The 14,265-nt window shown below is 36.2% G+C and overlaps 1 protein-coding gene across 1 annotated transcript; it reads left to right on the top strand.

Moving 5' to 3' along the window:
* The first annotated feature begins 5,404 nt into the window (after positions 1-5,404).
* Positions 5,405-14,140, top strand: snx8b (sorting nexin 8b). Its single transcript, XM_051106475.1, has 12 exons — positions 5,405-5,577; positions 5,957-6,025; positions 7,915-8,060; positions 8,663-8,783; positions 8,870-9,006; positions 9,119-9,199; positions 9,303-9,463; positions 10,209-10,338; positions 10,530-10,598; positions 10,819-10,950; positions 12,842-12,991; positions 13,098-14,140. The coding sequence occupies exons 3-12, from the start codon at positions 7,923-7,925 to the stop codon at positions 13,233-13,235; spliced, it is 1,257 nt and encodes a 418-aa protein (XP_050962432.1). The 5' UTR covers positions 5,405-5,577; positions 5,957-6,025; positions 7,915-7,922; the 3' UTR covers positions 13,236-14,140.
* The last annotated feature ends 125 nt before the right edge of the window (positions 14,141-14,265 follow it).

Genomic DNA, 14,265 nt, shown 5'->3' with positions numbered 1-14,265 from the left:
CATAATATTGAATTAAGTGTTAATATTTTATTAGCTAACCAAACACAAAGCTTCCGCCAAGAAAAACTATCAAGCATATAGCACCGACTTAAATTGCCCCAAATGAGTCTGAGTTATTAGCTTTTACCAGTTGTTATTGGGGAATAACATACCTTGGAATGTCATGACTGACCAATCAGAATCAAGCATTCCACAGAGCCGTGTAATAATTTAATTTAAAGTACAACCACCACAAATTCAGACTTTTTTTTTGGGGCTTCTTATGCCTTTTATTGTGATAGAACAGTAGAGAGATGACAGGAAAGAGGGGAGCAGGATCGGCAAAGGGCCTCGAGACAGGAATCAAACTCAGGTCGCCATGAGCGTAGTTGCACTATATGTTAGCACGCTAACCACGAGGCTACTGGCGCCAACACCACAAATTTAGACTTAACAGTTATCAAATAAGTATGTGTCCTATTCTGTGTCCTAAACTCCTGAAACATTAGTGTCTCATTTTAGAGCAATCAATGCAATTTATGAAAGAAGTCAATTATATCTGTAAGTGGGGGTGTGTGTGTGAAAAAATTCAGATGTAATCCCCTTTGTAATCACTGGCATTTTTCAAAAGTAACTGTAATTTAATTACACATTTTTTCTCAGTAACTGTAACTATCTATCTATCTATCTATCTATCTATCTATCTATCTATCTATCTATCTATCTATCTATCTATCTATCTGTCTGTCTGTCTATCTATCTATTGTCTGTCTCTATCTAGTAATCTATCTATCTATCTATCTATCTATCTATCTATCTATCTATCTATCTATCTATCTATCGTCTGTCTCTATCTAGTAATCTATCTAGTAATCTATCTATCTATCTATCTATCTATCTATCATCTATCTATTGTCTGTCTCTGTCTATCTAGTAATCTATCTATTTGTCTGCCTCTGTCTATCTAGTAATCTATCTATTTGTCTGTCTATCTATCTAATAGTAGATCTCTAGCTAATAATATAGTAAAAATTCAGTGAGAAAATAAAAAATAATCTATCTATCATCTGTCTACATATCTATCATCTATCTGTCTGTCTGTCTATCTATTTACAGTTTTTCTCTATTGGTTTGGCTCATTTCTTGAAACAGAAATTACATTCTCAAAATGACATGGACAAACCTCCAAACCTCTTGGCAAATGTTCACAACAGAATGGCATTTCTCATTCATTTATCAAATGGCAAATGCCTCAGTACATGTCTCAATTGTCTCAGTGCATCTTGGCAAATGATTAAGTACAAGTAGCCTACAGTTATACAGTTAGCCCACATTTAGCACATTTTCCGAATGAATAGATCTTGTAGATCTAAACTGATTAGTTGATTCTCAGTCTAATGATCATTCTCTCCAAAACATGTCAGCATGATTTCATTGTATAAGTACTCGCATGCACAACTGTCTGATCAATTGTCAAAATTGGTCAAGAACATAATACCATGAATACCATATATGAATTTCTTTCAATATTTGATAAATTGATGACAGTCATTGACAGTCAGGTAAAACTAGACTAACAAAGGGGGAGTGTCACACACAGGTGTTTTCCATGATCGTGTGCTGCCAAACACAGATATATAGAGATATATAGAGCTTGACCAGCGCCAGTCCGATCTCTGAACATGGATAGACAAGGCCAAGCAAACGGACAAGGGGAAGTTCTTCCTCAAGGAAGAGGAGGAAGAAGAAGAAGAAGAGGAGGACTGAGAATGCGTGGTGGAGGAATAGGGGGAAGAGGCCGAGGAGCGGGAAGACACTGTGCTGTCCCGAATGAAATTCGGGCCACAATTATAGACCATGTCATAAACCATGGCCTCACAATGGCAGAGGCAGGTCGTCGAGTGCAGCCTAATGTGCCTCGCTCTACAGTCTCCTCCATCACCCAAACCTTTCGCAGGGAAAACAGGTATGTACTCTATGTAATCTATGATGGAATTATATGTTGTATAGTACAGGGCACTGTGCGTGAGGCCAAAAATGTATAACTTACTGTAGAGATTTTGTGTGCATCTGCCTACAGTAGTAGGTCTATACTAGCAGGTAAAGAGGACTAGTGGAATGTTTTGATACTAAATATGACAAGAAATATATTGAACAAATTACTGTAAACAATGGAATTACATTATTTATACAGTTTAGAGTAGTATTCCAGTCACTGTGCAATGTTGCATTAGGATTGTGGTGAAGTTACTGTGAGTAAACACACTGGTAACCTACTGTATTCTGTTTTTTGTGTAGGCTTGGACGACAACCTCGCGTGGGTGGCAGAGGAAAGCTGCTCAATGAACAACAGGAAAGAGAGATTTGTAACATGGTGATGGCAAATAATGCCATCACATTGAGACAGATCCGTGATGCCATCCTTCAGGACAGAATATAAACACAATAAGCATCTCCACAATAGACCGGGTTTTGAAGAATCATCAGATGACAATGAAACAAATCTACAAGGTACCATTTGAGAGGAACTCTGAAAGAGTGAAGGAGCTGCGGTACCAGTATGTAAATGTAAGTCAGTTACTGGTTGTCTCTCATTATAACCTTACCTGTAATCACAGTAAGCAGTAGTTCACTTATTTGGTTTCAATACCTCCTTTACCTGATTTTCAGAATCAGTATTTGCTTCATCTGACTTCAACAATTTCAACAGAAAACTGCAGTTTACTGTATTATACAATTATCATTATAATCCTTATTTTGTTGTCTCCCAATCAAATCTATCTAATACTGTAGGTTGTACTGTAACATCTCAGTAAGTCATCAGTATTTCCCACTCCCCTTTCTATCAAATACCCCTGCAGTACTTCCTCATAGGCCTATCACTAGTTTAGAACCACTGGAGTAGTGGCCTGTAGTATATTGAACCTGTGGGGGAGAACATGTAATTGTCTAACTGTAGTATATGACTCTTCTGTATGACTGATTTTATGTTCTTTACTCTATTTTAGAGAATAATGGCATTGGAAGGACATGAGACCCCTCACATCCTGGTGTTCGTGGATGAAGCTGGCTTCAACCTGGCCAAGGGCCGAAGACGTGGCCGTAATATTATTGGCCACCGGGCCACAGTGGATGTCCCAGGTCAGCGAGGGGGCAATATAACCATGTGTGCTGCCATTTCTGAAAATGGTGTGGCCACTCACATCCCCAGTCTTGGCCCATACAACACACACAAGCTCCTCATCTTCTTGGATCGCCTTTATACCGATTTTATCCCTGAAAATGAGAGAGGTGTCATAGGGCCTCACCTACCCATTTATGTAATTGTGTGGGACAATGTCAATTTCCACCATAGCCCACTCATTAGGGGCTGGTTTGCAACGCATCCAAGGATGGTCATGGAGTTCCTACCACCTTACTCTCCTTTCCTCAATCCGATAGAGGAGTTTTTCTCTGCTTGGAGGTGTAGAGTGTATGAGCATCATGCTCAGGATCAGCCGTCCCTGCTCCATGCTATGGACGCAGCGTGTGACGACATTACAGGAGATCAATGCAGGGGATGGTTGCGGCATGCACGCCGTTTCTTCCCTCGTTGCATCGCAAGAGAAAGTATCCGCTGTGATGTGGACGAGAATCTGTGGCCAGACGGACAACAGCGTGTAAATAATCAGGAGGGTGAGGACAGTGGACAAGAGTGGGAGAATGAGTACAGAGACCACTGAATAAGTCCTTGTTTTTTGATTTTGTGTTTATACAATTTATTACTGTAATGTACATTTTCTTTTTACATATGTATGAAACTTTCTTTGCGTGTGAATAAAAAATTGTTAGAATTTCCTTGGTAGTGTGAGTGCAATCTGTGATGTCAAACCTTGGAGGCTACTCTTTTCTGTTGTATATTGTTGGTCCTCTGACATAGTGACAAAACATCTAAACATTTTGTATGGCAGTACTCACACAATGCCAAAGGGACGATGCATTTTGGGGGCACTGACTATTCAGATTAGAAAGAAATGTAGTTTTGACACATGAGTGAACTGTTTTAGGAGAGATATGAGCTTTTGCAGGGGAACCATGTTGTTGTGATCAACCATCCAGGTTTATTTTGACAAAAGCACCAAGAATGATGAGAATGTCCGATCTGTGTCGAGAAATGAGCCAAAGCTATTGAGAAGGATCTTTGCCATTTTGGAGACACTGACTGTTTAAATGAGAAAGGGATTTAGATTGAAGCCTGAGTGAACAGTTTTGGAAGAGATATGAGCTTTTGCAGGTGAGCTATAGTGTTGTGCTAAACTGTAAGAGTGTTTTGCCAAATGATCTTAGAGTTTTGAGAATGTAATTTCTGTTTCAAGAAATGAGCCAAACCAATGGAGAAAAACTGTATCTATCTATCTATTGTCTGCCTCTATCTAGTAGATCTATCTATCTATCTAGTAAGATATAACTATCTATCTTTCTAGATAGATCTATCTATGTATCTAGTAATAATAGAGCTATCTATCTATCGTCTGTCTGTCTATCTAGTAATATATCTATCTATCTGTCTATCTATCTATCTATCTATCTATCTATCTATCTATCTATCTATCTGTCTATCTATCTATCGTCTGTCTCTGTCTATCTAGTAATCTATCTATTTGTCTGTCTATCTATCTCTAGTAATAGTAGATCTCTAGCTAATAATATAGTAAAAATTCAGTGAGAAAATAAAAAAATAATAAATAATGCTTTCAAAAAATCTCTTTCTTGACAGACAGACAGATAGATAGATAGACAATAAAGTATCTGACACACTAATTTAGCAAATTAAAAAGGGGGACAAAAAAAGGAAATTCAGATACTTTAAGATGGTAGTGATAGTCCAGTCATTAAAATAATGCTACAGAAAGAGGAAACAGTGAACAGCTGCAGCACTGCAGGGGACATAATCCAGCTCTACTGTAATTTGATATTTAATGGTAACTGTGGGAAAAAACAGAGTCTACGACCTTCTATTGGTCATTTAGTACTACCACATCACATTACCCACATGTGATGATGGACTTCTCATAGATGGATTTGGTGTGGGGATTACTTGAGTGTATTAAAAGCCACCTGTTACAATCTCTCCAATAATTTATCTAAAACTATGATTATTTATTCAAATAAGAGGCTATTCCATCAATGAAATTGTATCGGCTGCGTATGAATGTGTGACCCGAGTCACCCTCTCTGCTTGACTCTTGTTATCAAGCAGCTCTGTTGCAAAGCTTTTAAAGTCTGAGCAAATACCCTAAATCTTTCGCCAGGCCACTCTCATTATTATAACCCAGTTACATAAGCTTTAATTCCAGCTGGCCTTCCAAGAGGCTGTGATGTTTTTTTAAAGAGGTCCTATCCTCTTAAGGTGATTAATGGTAATATGTGTGTGTTGAGGGATGCAAAGAGACGGGGAGGGAAGAGCAACGTGAGAGAGAGAGAGAGAGATGAGACAGAGATCTGATCTGTTGGTGTTATACAGCCACAGTCAGACATTAAGCGTGAAGAGGGCAGTCTAGGCACAAACAAAGGTCTATTTGGGATAGTGAAGACCGCTTCATACACATTGGCAATCTGGTAAGTAATGAGAAAACAATTTTCAAACTATCTCACTTAAGAAAAACAAATATTACATTCTTGTGTGAGCTTGTGCATTTGATGGAGAGAAGAGTTCTCATAGTATGTGCATTCATGTTTTACATGTGCAATAAATTAATAAAGGTATTTTAAAAAGGTATTTTAAATGAATGCTTCAGAATTAATATTTAATTGGAGACTTTGTTAATATATTTATATTTCAAGGCATATATTGATTTCACTGCTGTGAATGTTCAAGAGCTTCAACAGATGCCTTTTTGTATTATATAAGAGCATTAGAAAACATGGTTGAATGTGTTTTGTCGTAGATATAGCTATATGTGAGTTATAATAGCAATTTCTCGACTTTTTTTCACAGACCTGTGCATATCAGTGTTAAACCAAAACGTGAGGATCACCTGAAATCACCCATTGCCCCAGTGACAAGGTAACAAATCCTATTTTCACAAAGAGCTTAAAGACCCTAATTACACACCGAGACATGAGAGACAGACAGTATACAGACTGTATTTACATTTAAGACACCTGTGTAGAGTAAACATAGTTATTTAGAAATACAACAATAAGAAACAAATGATGTTAAAAGATGACGCAAAATGGCAAAACCATAACTCATGCCTTACATGTATTAGTAAGCCTTACGCACAATAAATATACAGTAAATCATCTCACTGTTATTTACACATACACAAAAGAGCCATGGTCGCTCATTTCAAGCATAGCGGATGTGAAATAGGTCACTTTGTTCTACAGAAGATTAAAACGCTTCAGTTAAACCATATTGGGGATGACTCTAAATCCATCACAATATTCCCTGTATGTTTTTTAGTGATTTGCATGAGCATTATATAATACAAAATGCATACTGAATTCTCAGTTAATCAACCACAGTCATTTCAAATGCGAAATCATCCTCTAACGTCCAATATAAAAACAACTGACTTTAGCAAATAACAGATCTTTGGAAGGATCTGAACTTGAATTTTTAGCACCATTATTCAGCCTTCAGTGTCACATGATCCTTCAGAAATCATTCTGATATGCTGATTTGCTGCTCAAGAAACATATTTCTTATTATTATCATTGCTGAAAACAGTTGTGCTGCTTAATGAATAGTACTAAGAATTCTAGCTTTTTTTTTTTTTTTTTTTTTTTTTTTGAGATAGAAATCTTTTGTAACATTGTAAGTGTCTTTACTGTCTCATTTGATTAAAGGAGAAGTTCACTTCCAGAACAAAAATGTACAGATAATTTACTCTCCCCCTTGTCATCCAAGTTGTTCATGTCTTTCTTTTTTCAGTTGTAAAGAAATTATGCTTTTTGAGGTAAAAAAAAATCAGGAATGGTCTCCATATAGTGGACTTCTATAGTGCCTGAGACTTTGAACTTCCAAAGTGCAGTTTAAATGCAGCTTCAAAGGGCTCTAAACAATCCCAGCTGAGGAAGAAAGGTCAGATCTAGCAAAACGATCATTATTTCCTAAAAAACAAAAATTGATCATTTATATACTTTTTAACCTCAAGTGCTCATCTTGTCTAGTTCTGCATGAAAACTGCATTAACAGTTAGGGTATGCCTGAAAGACTCCAGTCTCATTTTCTCCTGCAACTTCAAAATTGTCCTACATCGCTGTTTTACCTTTTTTGTAAAGGACGTTTGACCTTCCTCGCGCGTTCACTTTGTAAACACTGGGTCTGTACTTCTGGAGCGATGTAGGCTAATTCGGAATACACAGAGTTCACACAGAGCTATACAAGACGAGCATTTGAGGTTAAAAAGTACATAAATTGTCCATTTTTTTGAAAATAACAGATTGTTTCGCTAAATAAGACCCTTCTTTCTCAGCTGGGATTGTTTAGAGCCTTTTGAAGCTGCATTTAAACTGTATTTTGGAAGTTCAAACTCCCAGGCACCATTGATGTCCACTATATGAAGAAAAATCCTGATATGTTTGCCTCAAAAAACATAATTTCTTTATGACTGAAGAAAGAAAGACATAAGCATCTTGGATGAACATCTTGGGGTGAGTAAATTATCTGTAAATTTTAGTTCCAGAAGCGAACTTCTCCTTTACTATGTCCTTGCACAATAAAAATTTCTTTCAAAACAAAACATCATACTGACCCCAAATTTTGCATGGCAGCATAATAAAACAATAGTGTATGTTTTGTGTAAGTTAATGTATAGTTGACTGCTGGCTTGAGCAATATGAACCTCAAGAAATTATGCCATTGAAGTTTTCCATACAGCTTTAACCCTTTTGAAAGTCACTGAATAATTTGCACACAGTTAACTAAACCTGCGTGTTTGTTGTCAGGTGCAAAAATGCATCTAGGCCAGCAAAACCCTGTGGTGGATGGCCTATCCTTAAAAGAATTGGGGGACAGTGTGTTGGTGGAGATAGAGCCAAGAAGGAAAGGACTGCCGTTTCTCAAACATGTGGAGTACCGTATTGTTAGCAAGGTAAACTCAGTTTGTACTTATAATACTTAAAGTCCCCCTGTAGTCAAAATATTTATCCCTTAAAACAACATATTTAAATGTTTTTTCTTGTGAAAATATTTTTCTCATGCCTTAAAACAGCTTGAATGTAACTCTACCCCCCTTGCCTCATTTACTATATGCGGATCGATGAATATGCAAATTAGCCCCACCCCCACACAGTCACACCAGATCCACTAACTGAACTGTAGTAAACGCAATATAATGGCGAATCACGGATAATGACTGATAAAACTATGCTTGTGCTTTATTTAATGCTCTGTTTAATATTTGGTTTTGTGCTTATAATCCTATTGGTACATTTTGCATGCTAATGATAGGAATCTTGATTTCCACTACATGGGGACTTAAAATCACATATTTTATTACTACATATCTCTATATTTTCATTATACAATTGCTAAATGGCATTCTGTATTCCCTAAACAATATTAAAGTCAGAGAATTGTTTCTAAGCAAATTATAAATGTTAGAAATGTATTGCTAAAAACACATTATAAAGACTAGAACACACATATTTAATTTTGTTTGAACAGACTTTAACTACTCCATTCCTTTTACAGTGTTTCCAGATCCCAGTTCAGCGTAGGTACAGTGATTTTGAGGTGTTTCATGGTCTGCTGCTGCAAAAGTTCATCTACAGGATGGTCCCATCTCTGCCCCCCAAACGCATCCTTAAAGGCGGTGAGATTTGAACAACTCTCTGCAAACGAGATTGTTTTTTAAATCTACACTCTTATGTAACTAAATCTACTGTTTTTTTCTCTCAGTTTTGAACTCAATGTCAGACCGAGAGTTTAATGATAGCCGCCGCCGTGGTCTACAAAGGTTCATGACCTTGGTGATTAGACATCCAGTCCTAGCAGGAGATGAGCTGGTCAACATCTTTCTGTCGGCAAGCAGCGCAGTAAGCCCTCAAACCAGCAGATGGCAGTACAATTAATTCATATTTTGCCCATTTGCTTCAAAGTTGAATAAAATAGGGGTTCACCACATTACATCCTTTTTTTATTTTACAGGATGTTCAAAACATGTTGCGTGATGCATATAAAAAGACAGGTGATGAGTTTCTGACTTCCCAGATGGCCTTGCATGGCAAGGTAGGTAAAATCTAACCAAGACATGAAATTAAAATACCATGATATTCCTGGAAAAACCATGAAAGTAAACTGACACACAAAATGAATACATGTCATTTTTAAGGTCTACCTGCCTGATGATATACACACCCAGGCTGCCACTAATCGAGAGGTCATTGCAAGTATCCACAACAGTTTCAATAAACTCAGAGATGTGGCTGAGCGGATGGCTCAGCGTTCACGGGAGAACTCATCCGATCTCCTCATGTTTGGCAAAGACCTGAGGTGAACACAGACCGTACCGAACACTTCAGAATTCAGAATTAATTATCTTTAGCTAATATACACTACCAGCGTTTATTTGATCCAAAGTACAGCAAGAACAGTACAATGTAAATGTAATTTAATTCTGTGATTTCAAAGCTGAATTTTTAGCATCAATACTCCAGTGATTTATTCTGATTTGCTGCTCAAAAAACTATTATTATTATTATTATGTTGGAAACAGTTGAGTAGATTTTTTTCAGGTTTCTTTGATGAATAGAAAGTTCAGAAGAGCAGCATTTATCTGAAATAGAAATGTTCTGTAACATTATAAATGTCTTTATCATCACTTTTGATCAATTTAAAGCATCCTTGCTATATAAAAGTATTAATTTCTGTAATTGTTTTCTTAAAAAAGCTTTTTATTTTAGATAAATGCTGATTTTTGGATCTTTCTTTCATCAAAGAATCCTGAAAAAAATTTATTCAACTGTTTTAAATAATGATAATGATAAAAATAAAAATGTTTCTTGAACAGCAAATCAGCATATTAGAATGATTTCTGAAGGATCATGTGACATTGAAGACTGAAGTAATTATGCTGAAAATTTAGCTATGATCACAGGAATAAATTACATTTTAAACTATATTTAAATAAAAAAAGTTATTTTAAATAGATATTAATAAACATTTATAAAATAAAAATAAATACAACAGTAATAACACTGTAACATGTAATATTGAAAATATTTTCACTCTTCAACAGTGAACTGGGCTCGGACACATCAGACCTACCAATGACTGCTACAATGAGCAAAGCATGGAAAACACAGAGGAAGTCACTCGTAGAGCTGTCAGGAGAATTTGGTCTTCTCGCCGACAAAGCTGCACACCAGGTATGAAAATATGATCATTACTGAGCATTACTCTAATCACAAACACCACTACAAAAAGAACTAAAATTATGCAGATCACTGACTGAACTGTACACTTCTAAGGCTTCTAAGCACCTCAGTGCTTTTATGACACCAACAATATTAACCCTAAATTAATTAACCCTAGTATTTCAAACCCCTTTGTACATCAGGGCAGCAGAGAGGAGGATGAGGTGGTGGAGAAACTGAACCTTCTCCTTGAGCAGCTGCAGTCATATAAAGTAAGTACTGTCTGTACAAAACTTTTCATATCAATTTGTGCCAAAAATTGTATTTAATGGATGTTAATAGGGCATATGCAGCTGGTGTAATATACAGTAAGAGTTTGGTCATATATTACTTTGCATGTATGACTGAACCAATATCTATGTCTGTCATTTTACACTTTAAAAATGAATTGTAATGACATTCAGATGCTAATAAATTTGAATGTGTGTGTAGGACTTGTGTAACCGTCATGACAGTGGTGTGTTGTTAGAGCATCAGAGAGCATTTGAAAAGCGCAGCGGGCCTGTGGCTACACACTTAAAGTACCAGAACAGCACTGAGCAGCCAGAGTCTCGGCTTTCACAGGTAACACATACAGCACACGGATGCACGAAAATGACTAACAATGCTGTATTATGCATGCCAGGCCAGTAGCTGGTGAGGTTACTTTGTTAAGAAACACTGCGTGCCTGCACACATACCTATAGACTGAACACGTACAACACCGTTTTCACACATTTTTTTAGTGTACATAAACACAATAATGGTATGTATTTAAAAAAAATTGCACTTTGAAACTTTTGAAAATGGGCTTTAGAGTCTTCTGGCAGCAAATTTCAGAAGAACTGGCTGAGGTAAGACCGCTGTAAGACCCGCTGATGCCCTGGAGCTCACATTTATGAAAAGGTCGAAGAAAATTTTCAAATAGACGTTATATTTATTAACAAACTGCATATTTGAAGTCTAAACAAGCACAGTTTCACCTAAAAACTCTTAACACCTCATTCTGTGACACTAAAACAGTATTATTTATAAAATTATAGTGGATTTGCGCATCTGCCATGACAATCGCTGTGAGAAATACTGCAAGCGAAATGATACAAATGGTGAAACTGTTAGAGCTCTGTTATCACTAGAATACCACACTCCTGGAAAAGGCTCTCAGCCAATCAGATTCAAGGACCAGGGAGAACTGTCGTATAAAATTCTATTATAAATACAATTCTTTACAATGAATCAATAAAAACGGTTCATGAATCAGTCTGAAAGATTCTTTGGGTTGATTTGCACATAATGTTTTTGCTTTTACATTTTGTTTTTTAACTTAAGCACCACATTTTTATAACAAGGCCCTGTTTACACCTGGTATTAAGATGTGTTTTGGTCTATCGGATCACAAGTGGACAAAGCTAAATACAGCTGTGATCAGACTCTAAAACGTTTTGAGCTTGTCCACTTTTATCCACTTCTAGACTAGACTAATCAAAAACTAAATCAAACAGAAGTTGAATATGCCAGACGCTGCAAAATACACAACATTACGCACTGAAATGGTCAGACATGTTCACCTAGCACATGTGTACTAAAACAACAGAAAAACAGCGTGGGTCAATGCAAAAAACGTGTTTTGCATGAACGGCACATTTGTGAATCCGTCTGAATTCAACTGGATTTCAAAAATAGAGGGTTTGCACTTACGTTACAATTTGGTCAGTTACCCGGATGCACGGCCATATTGACGACACTCGGACGTAAACAACAGCATGGATTGCACCATTAATGTACTACTGAACATAGATATATATACTGAATATGTTGTTCTGCTAATTTATGCTGTCTAAACCACGGAAAAAATGTGTGGAAGCTCCTAAATCACATAGAGAAGGACTTAGTGAGCAGGAAAGGGTGCAATATTTTGACAAACTAAAGTTAATAGGTGGTAAAGATATGTAGGAGGAGTATGAATTAAGATATTTGCCTAATATATCACCTACCTGACCGGAAATGATAAGAACAAACAGGAATGTTGTCAAGAATTTTGCCCTGGAAATCTTGGTTCAGTTTGACTTTTTGTTCCTCAGAGAGTTTTTGCACTCTTCTCCATGATTTGTTATAAATTTTGGCAGTCTACAGTACTGTAAAAGTTTTTCCTGGTCTGACCGATTAGTACAGCCGAAAAACATGACAGTAATTACACCATTTTCAGCAGCAATAATCAACTAAATCTGCGACATCCGTGGCATTGTTTAGGTTCTGTACTGCCAGTACGAACGATTGCTGACGCGTCGTGAAAACAGCAGCGGTGTTTTGTTCTCGAATGAATCAGCGTTTTTTGAACGAATCAGTTGAGTGAATGATTCAGATGCGACGAAAGGCGCCACCTGCTGGCGTAACAATGTATGTAACCTGCAGAAAGAGTCATTGAAATCCTCATCACTGACAGGTGAACTTAATACTATCCTATGTCTTTCTACAGCAGGAGAACACAATTATCACCATGGAGATGAGGAGCTATTTCTCCCTTTTGTGTCTGCATCAAGAAACCCAGCTGGTCTTCACCTATCTGCCGCTTGTGACTTCAATACTGGGGACTTTTGTCCACTCACAAATACAAGGACACAAAGAGGTGCGTTTCTAATATCTTTATTACTTCAGCTAATAAATAGCAATTCAACACTATTTACATTGTATGAACGGTGTATTTATTTATTTTTATTTTTTTCATTCCTCAGATGGGTGATGTGTGGGGTGACCTTCATCCAAAATTGAAGGATCTGTTTGAGAGCGCTAATGAAGCCTCCTCTCGCTCTTCTTCTCAAACACACACCTCTAGAGGACAGAAGACCTGTCCCGTCATTGGCCCTACATAACCAGGACAGCAAATATGAGGGAGATTCCCAGCCTTTTCTCGAATACCCAAGAACTCAGCGTATTTCTTCATGCCATGTGTTTTCCTTCTTTTGACTGTATATGCTTTAATACCTTTCTTCATGACTTTTCTAGATATGTAAATACAGAGAACATAGTGGCCCCAAAACATATTTGAACACGTAAAGCACAACTAAACATTGCGTTAGATATAACTGTATGCTAATGATGCAATCAAAACTAACATTTTTGTTAACTATTTTTGCACATACTTTTAGTCAAGATTATTATACTCTAGTTAACTAATATAAAACAGCATTTTCTTTACCTAAAATAAAATAAACCATAATAAATATATAAAAATAAAATTTAAAAAGTCTTAAATTTATTTTAACCTACTTCCCAAGGCAACATTTCTCATTTTCATTTAGTTTATCTGTGAAAAAATCACTAAAATTATACAGACATATTTAAAATGACAGAAATACACAACAATATAACTAAAAAATAGAAAATATAAAAACTTATTCAAAATATGAATAAAAACTATAATAGTAATACTGCTTTAAACCAACTGGTCCAAGCAATATTTATCAACCAGAACATGTCAAAATACTCAAAATACAACAAATTTTGTGGGCTTGTGCTATCTTTATTAAATTAAATAAATAAACTTTGTTTGATTTCTTAAAACAATGATATTCAGACATTTGCTCCTAAGTGTCCAAATACATTTTAAGGCCACTGAATATCAAAAAATATATATTTATTTAAAAAAAAATGTCATAGAAAGACACCCTTTGAGACAACATAATTTTTGTTTTTTCATTTAATTCTCATTTATTTTCCTATTCTTTTTAATATGTTTTGATGCAGTATTATGTGGTTACATATTCAAATAAATAATCCCAAATCTTCCAAAACCTGTGGTCAGTTCCTACCTCTCTTTTTTCAGGTAATGATATTTATTTTATCAGAAGCTTACGTAATATATTCAAAGATTACATGTGTTATCCTTAAAATATAAGGCCA

Source organism: Labeo rohita, chromosome 1 (assembly GCF_022985175.1).
Source record: "Labeo rohita strain BAU-BD-2019 chromosome 1, IGBB_LRoh.1.0, whole genome shotgun sequence".
Lineage (NCBI taxonomy): Eukaryota > Metazoa > Chordata > Actinopteri > Cypriniformes > Cyprinidae > Labeo > Labeo rohita.
The sequence above is the reverse complement of the archived record's forward strand: the minus strand, read 5'-3'. Positions and strand labels throughout refer to the sequence as shown.

What these genes read in the sequence shown, in the direction of transcription:
- snx8b (XM_051106475.1), top strand. Translation starts at nt 7,923, where the DNA reads ATGCATCTAGGCCAGCAAAACCCTGTGGTGGATGGCCTATCCTTAAAA. An exon ending in CAGAGTCTCGGCTTTCACAG is followed by an intron (nt 10,951 to 12,841) that starts GTAACACATACA and finishes GTCTTTCTACAG; the next exon opens with CAGGAGAACACAATTATCAC. An exon ending in AAATACAAGGACACAAAGAG is followed by an intron (nt 12,992 to 13,097) that starts GTGCGTTTCTAA and finishes TTCATTCCTCAG; the next exon opens with ATGGGTGATGTGTGGGGTGA.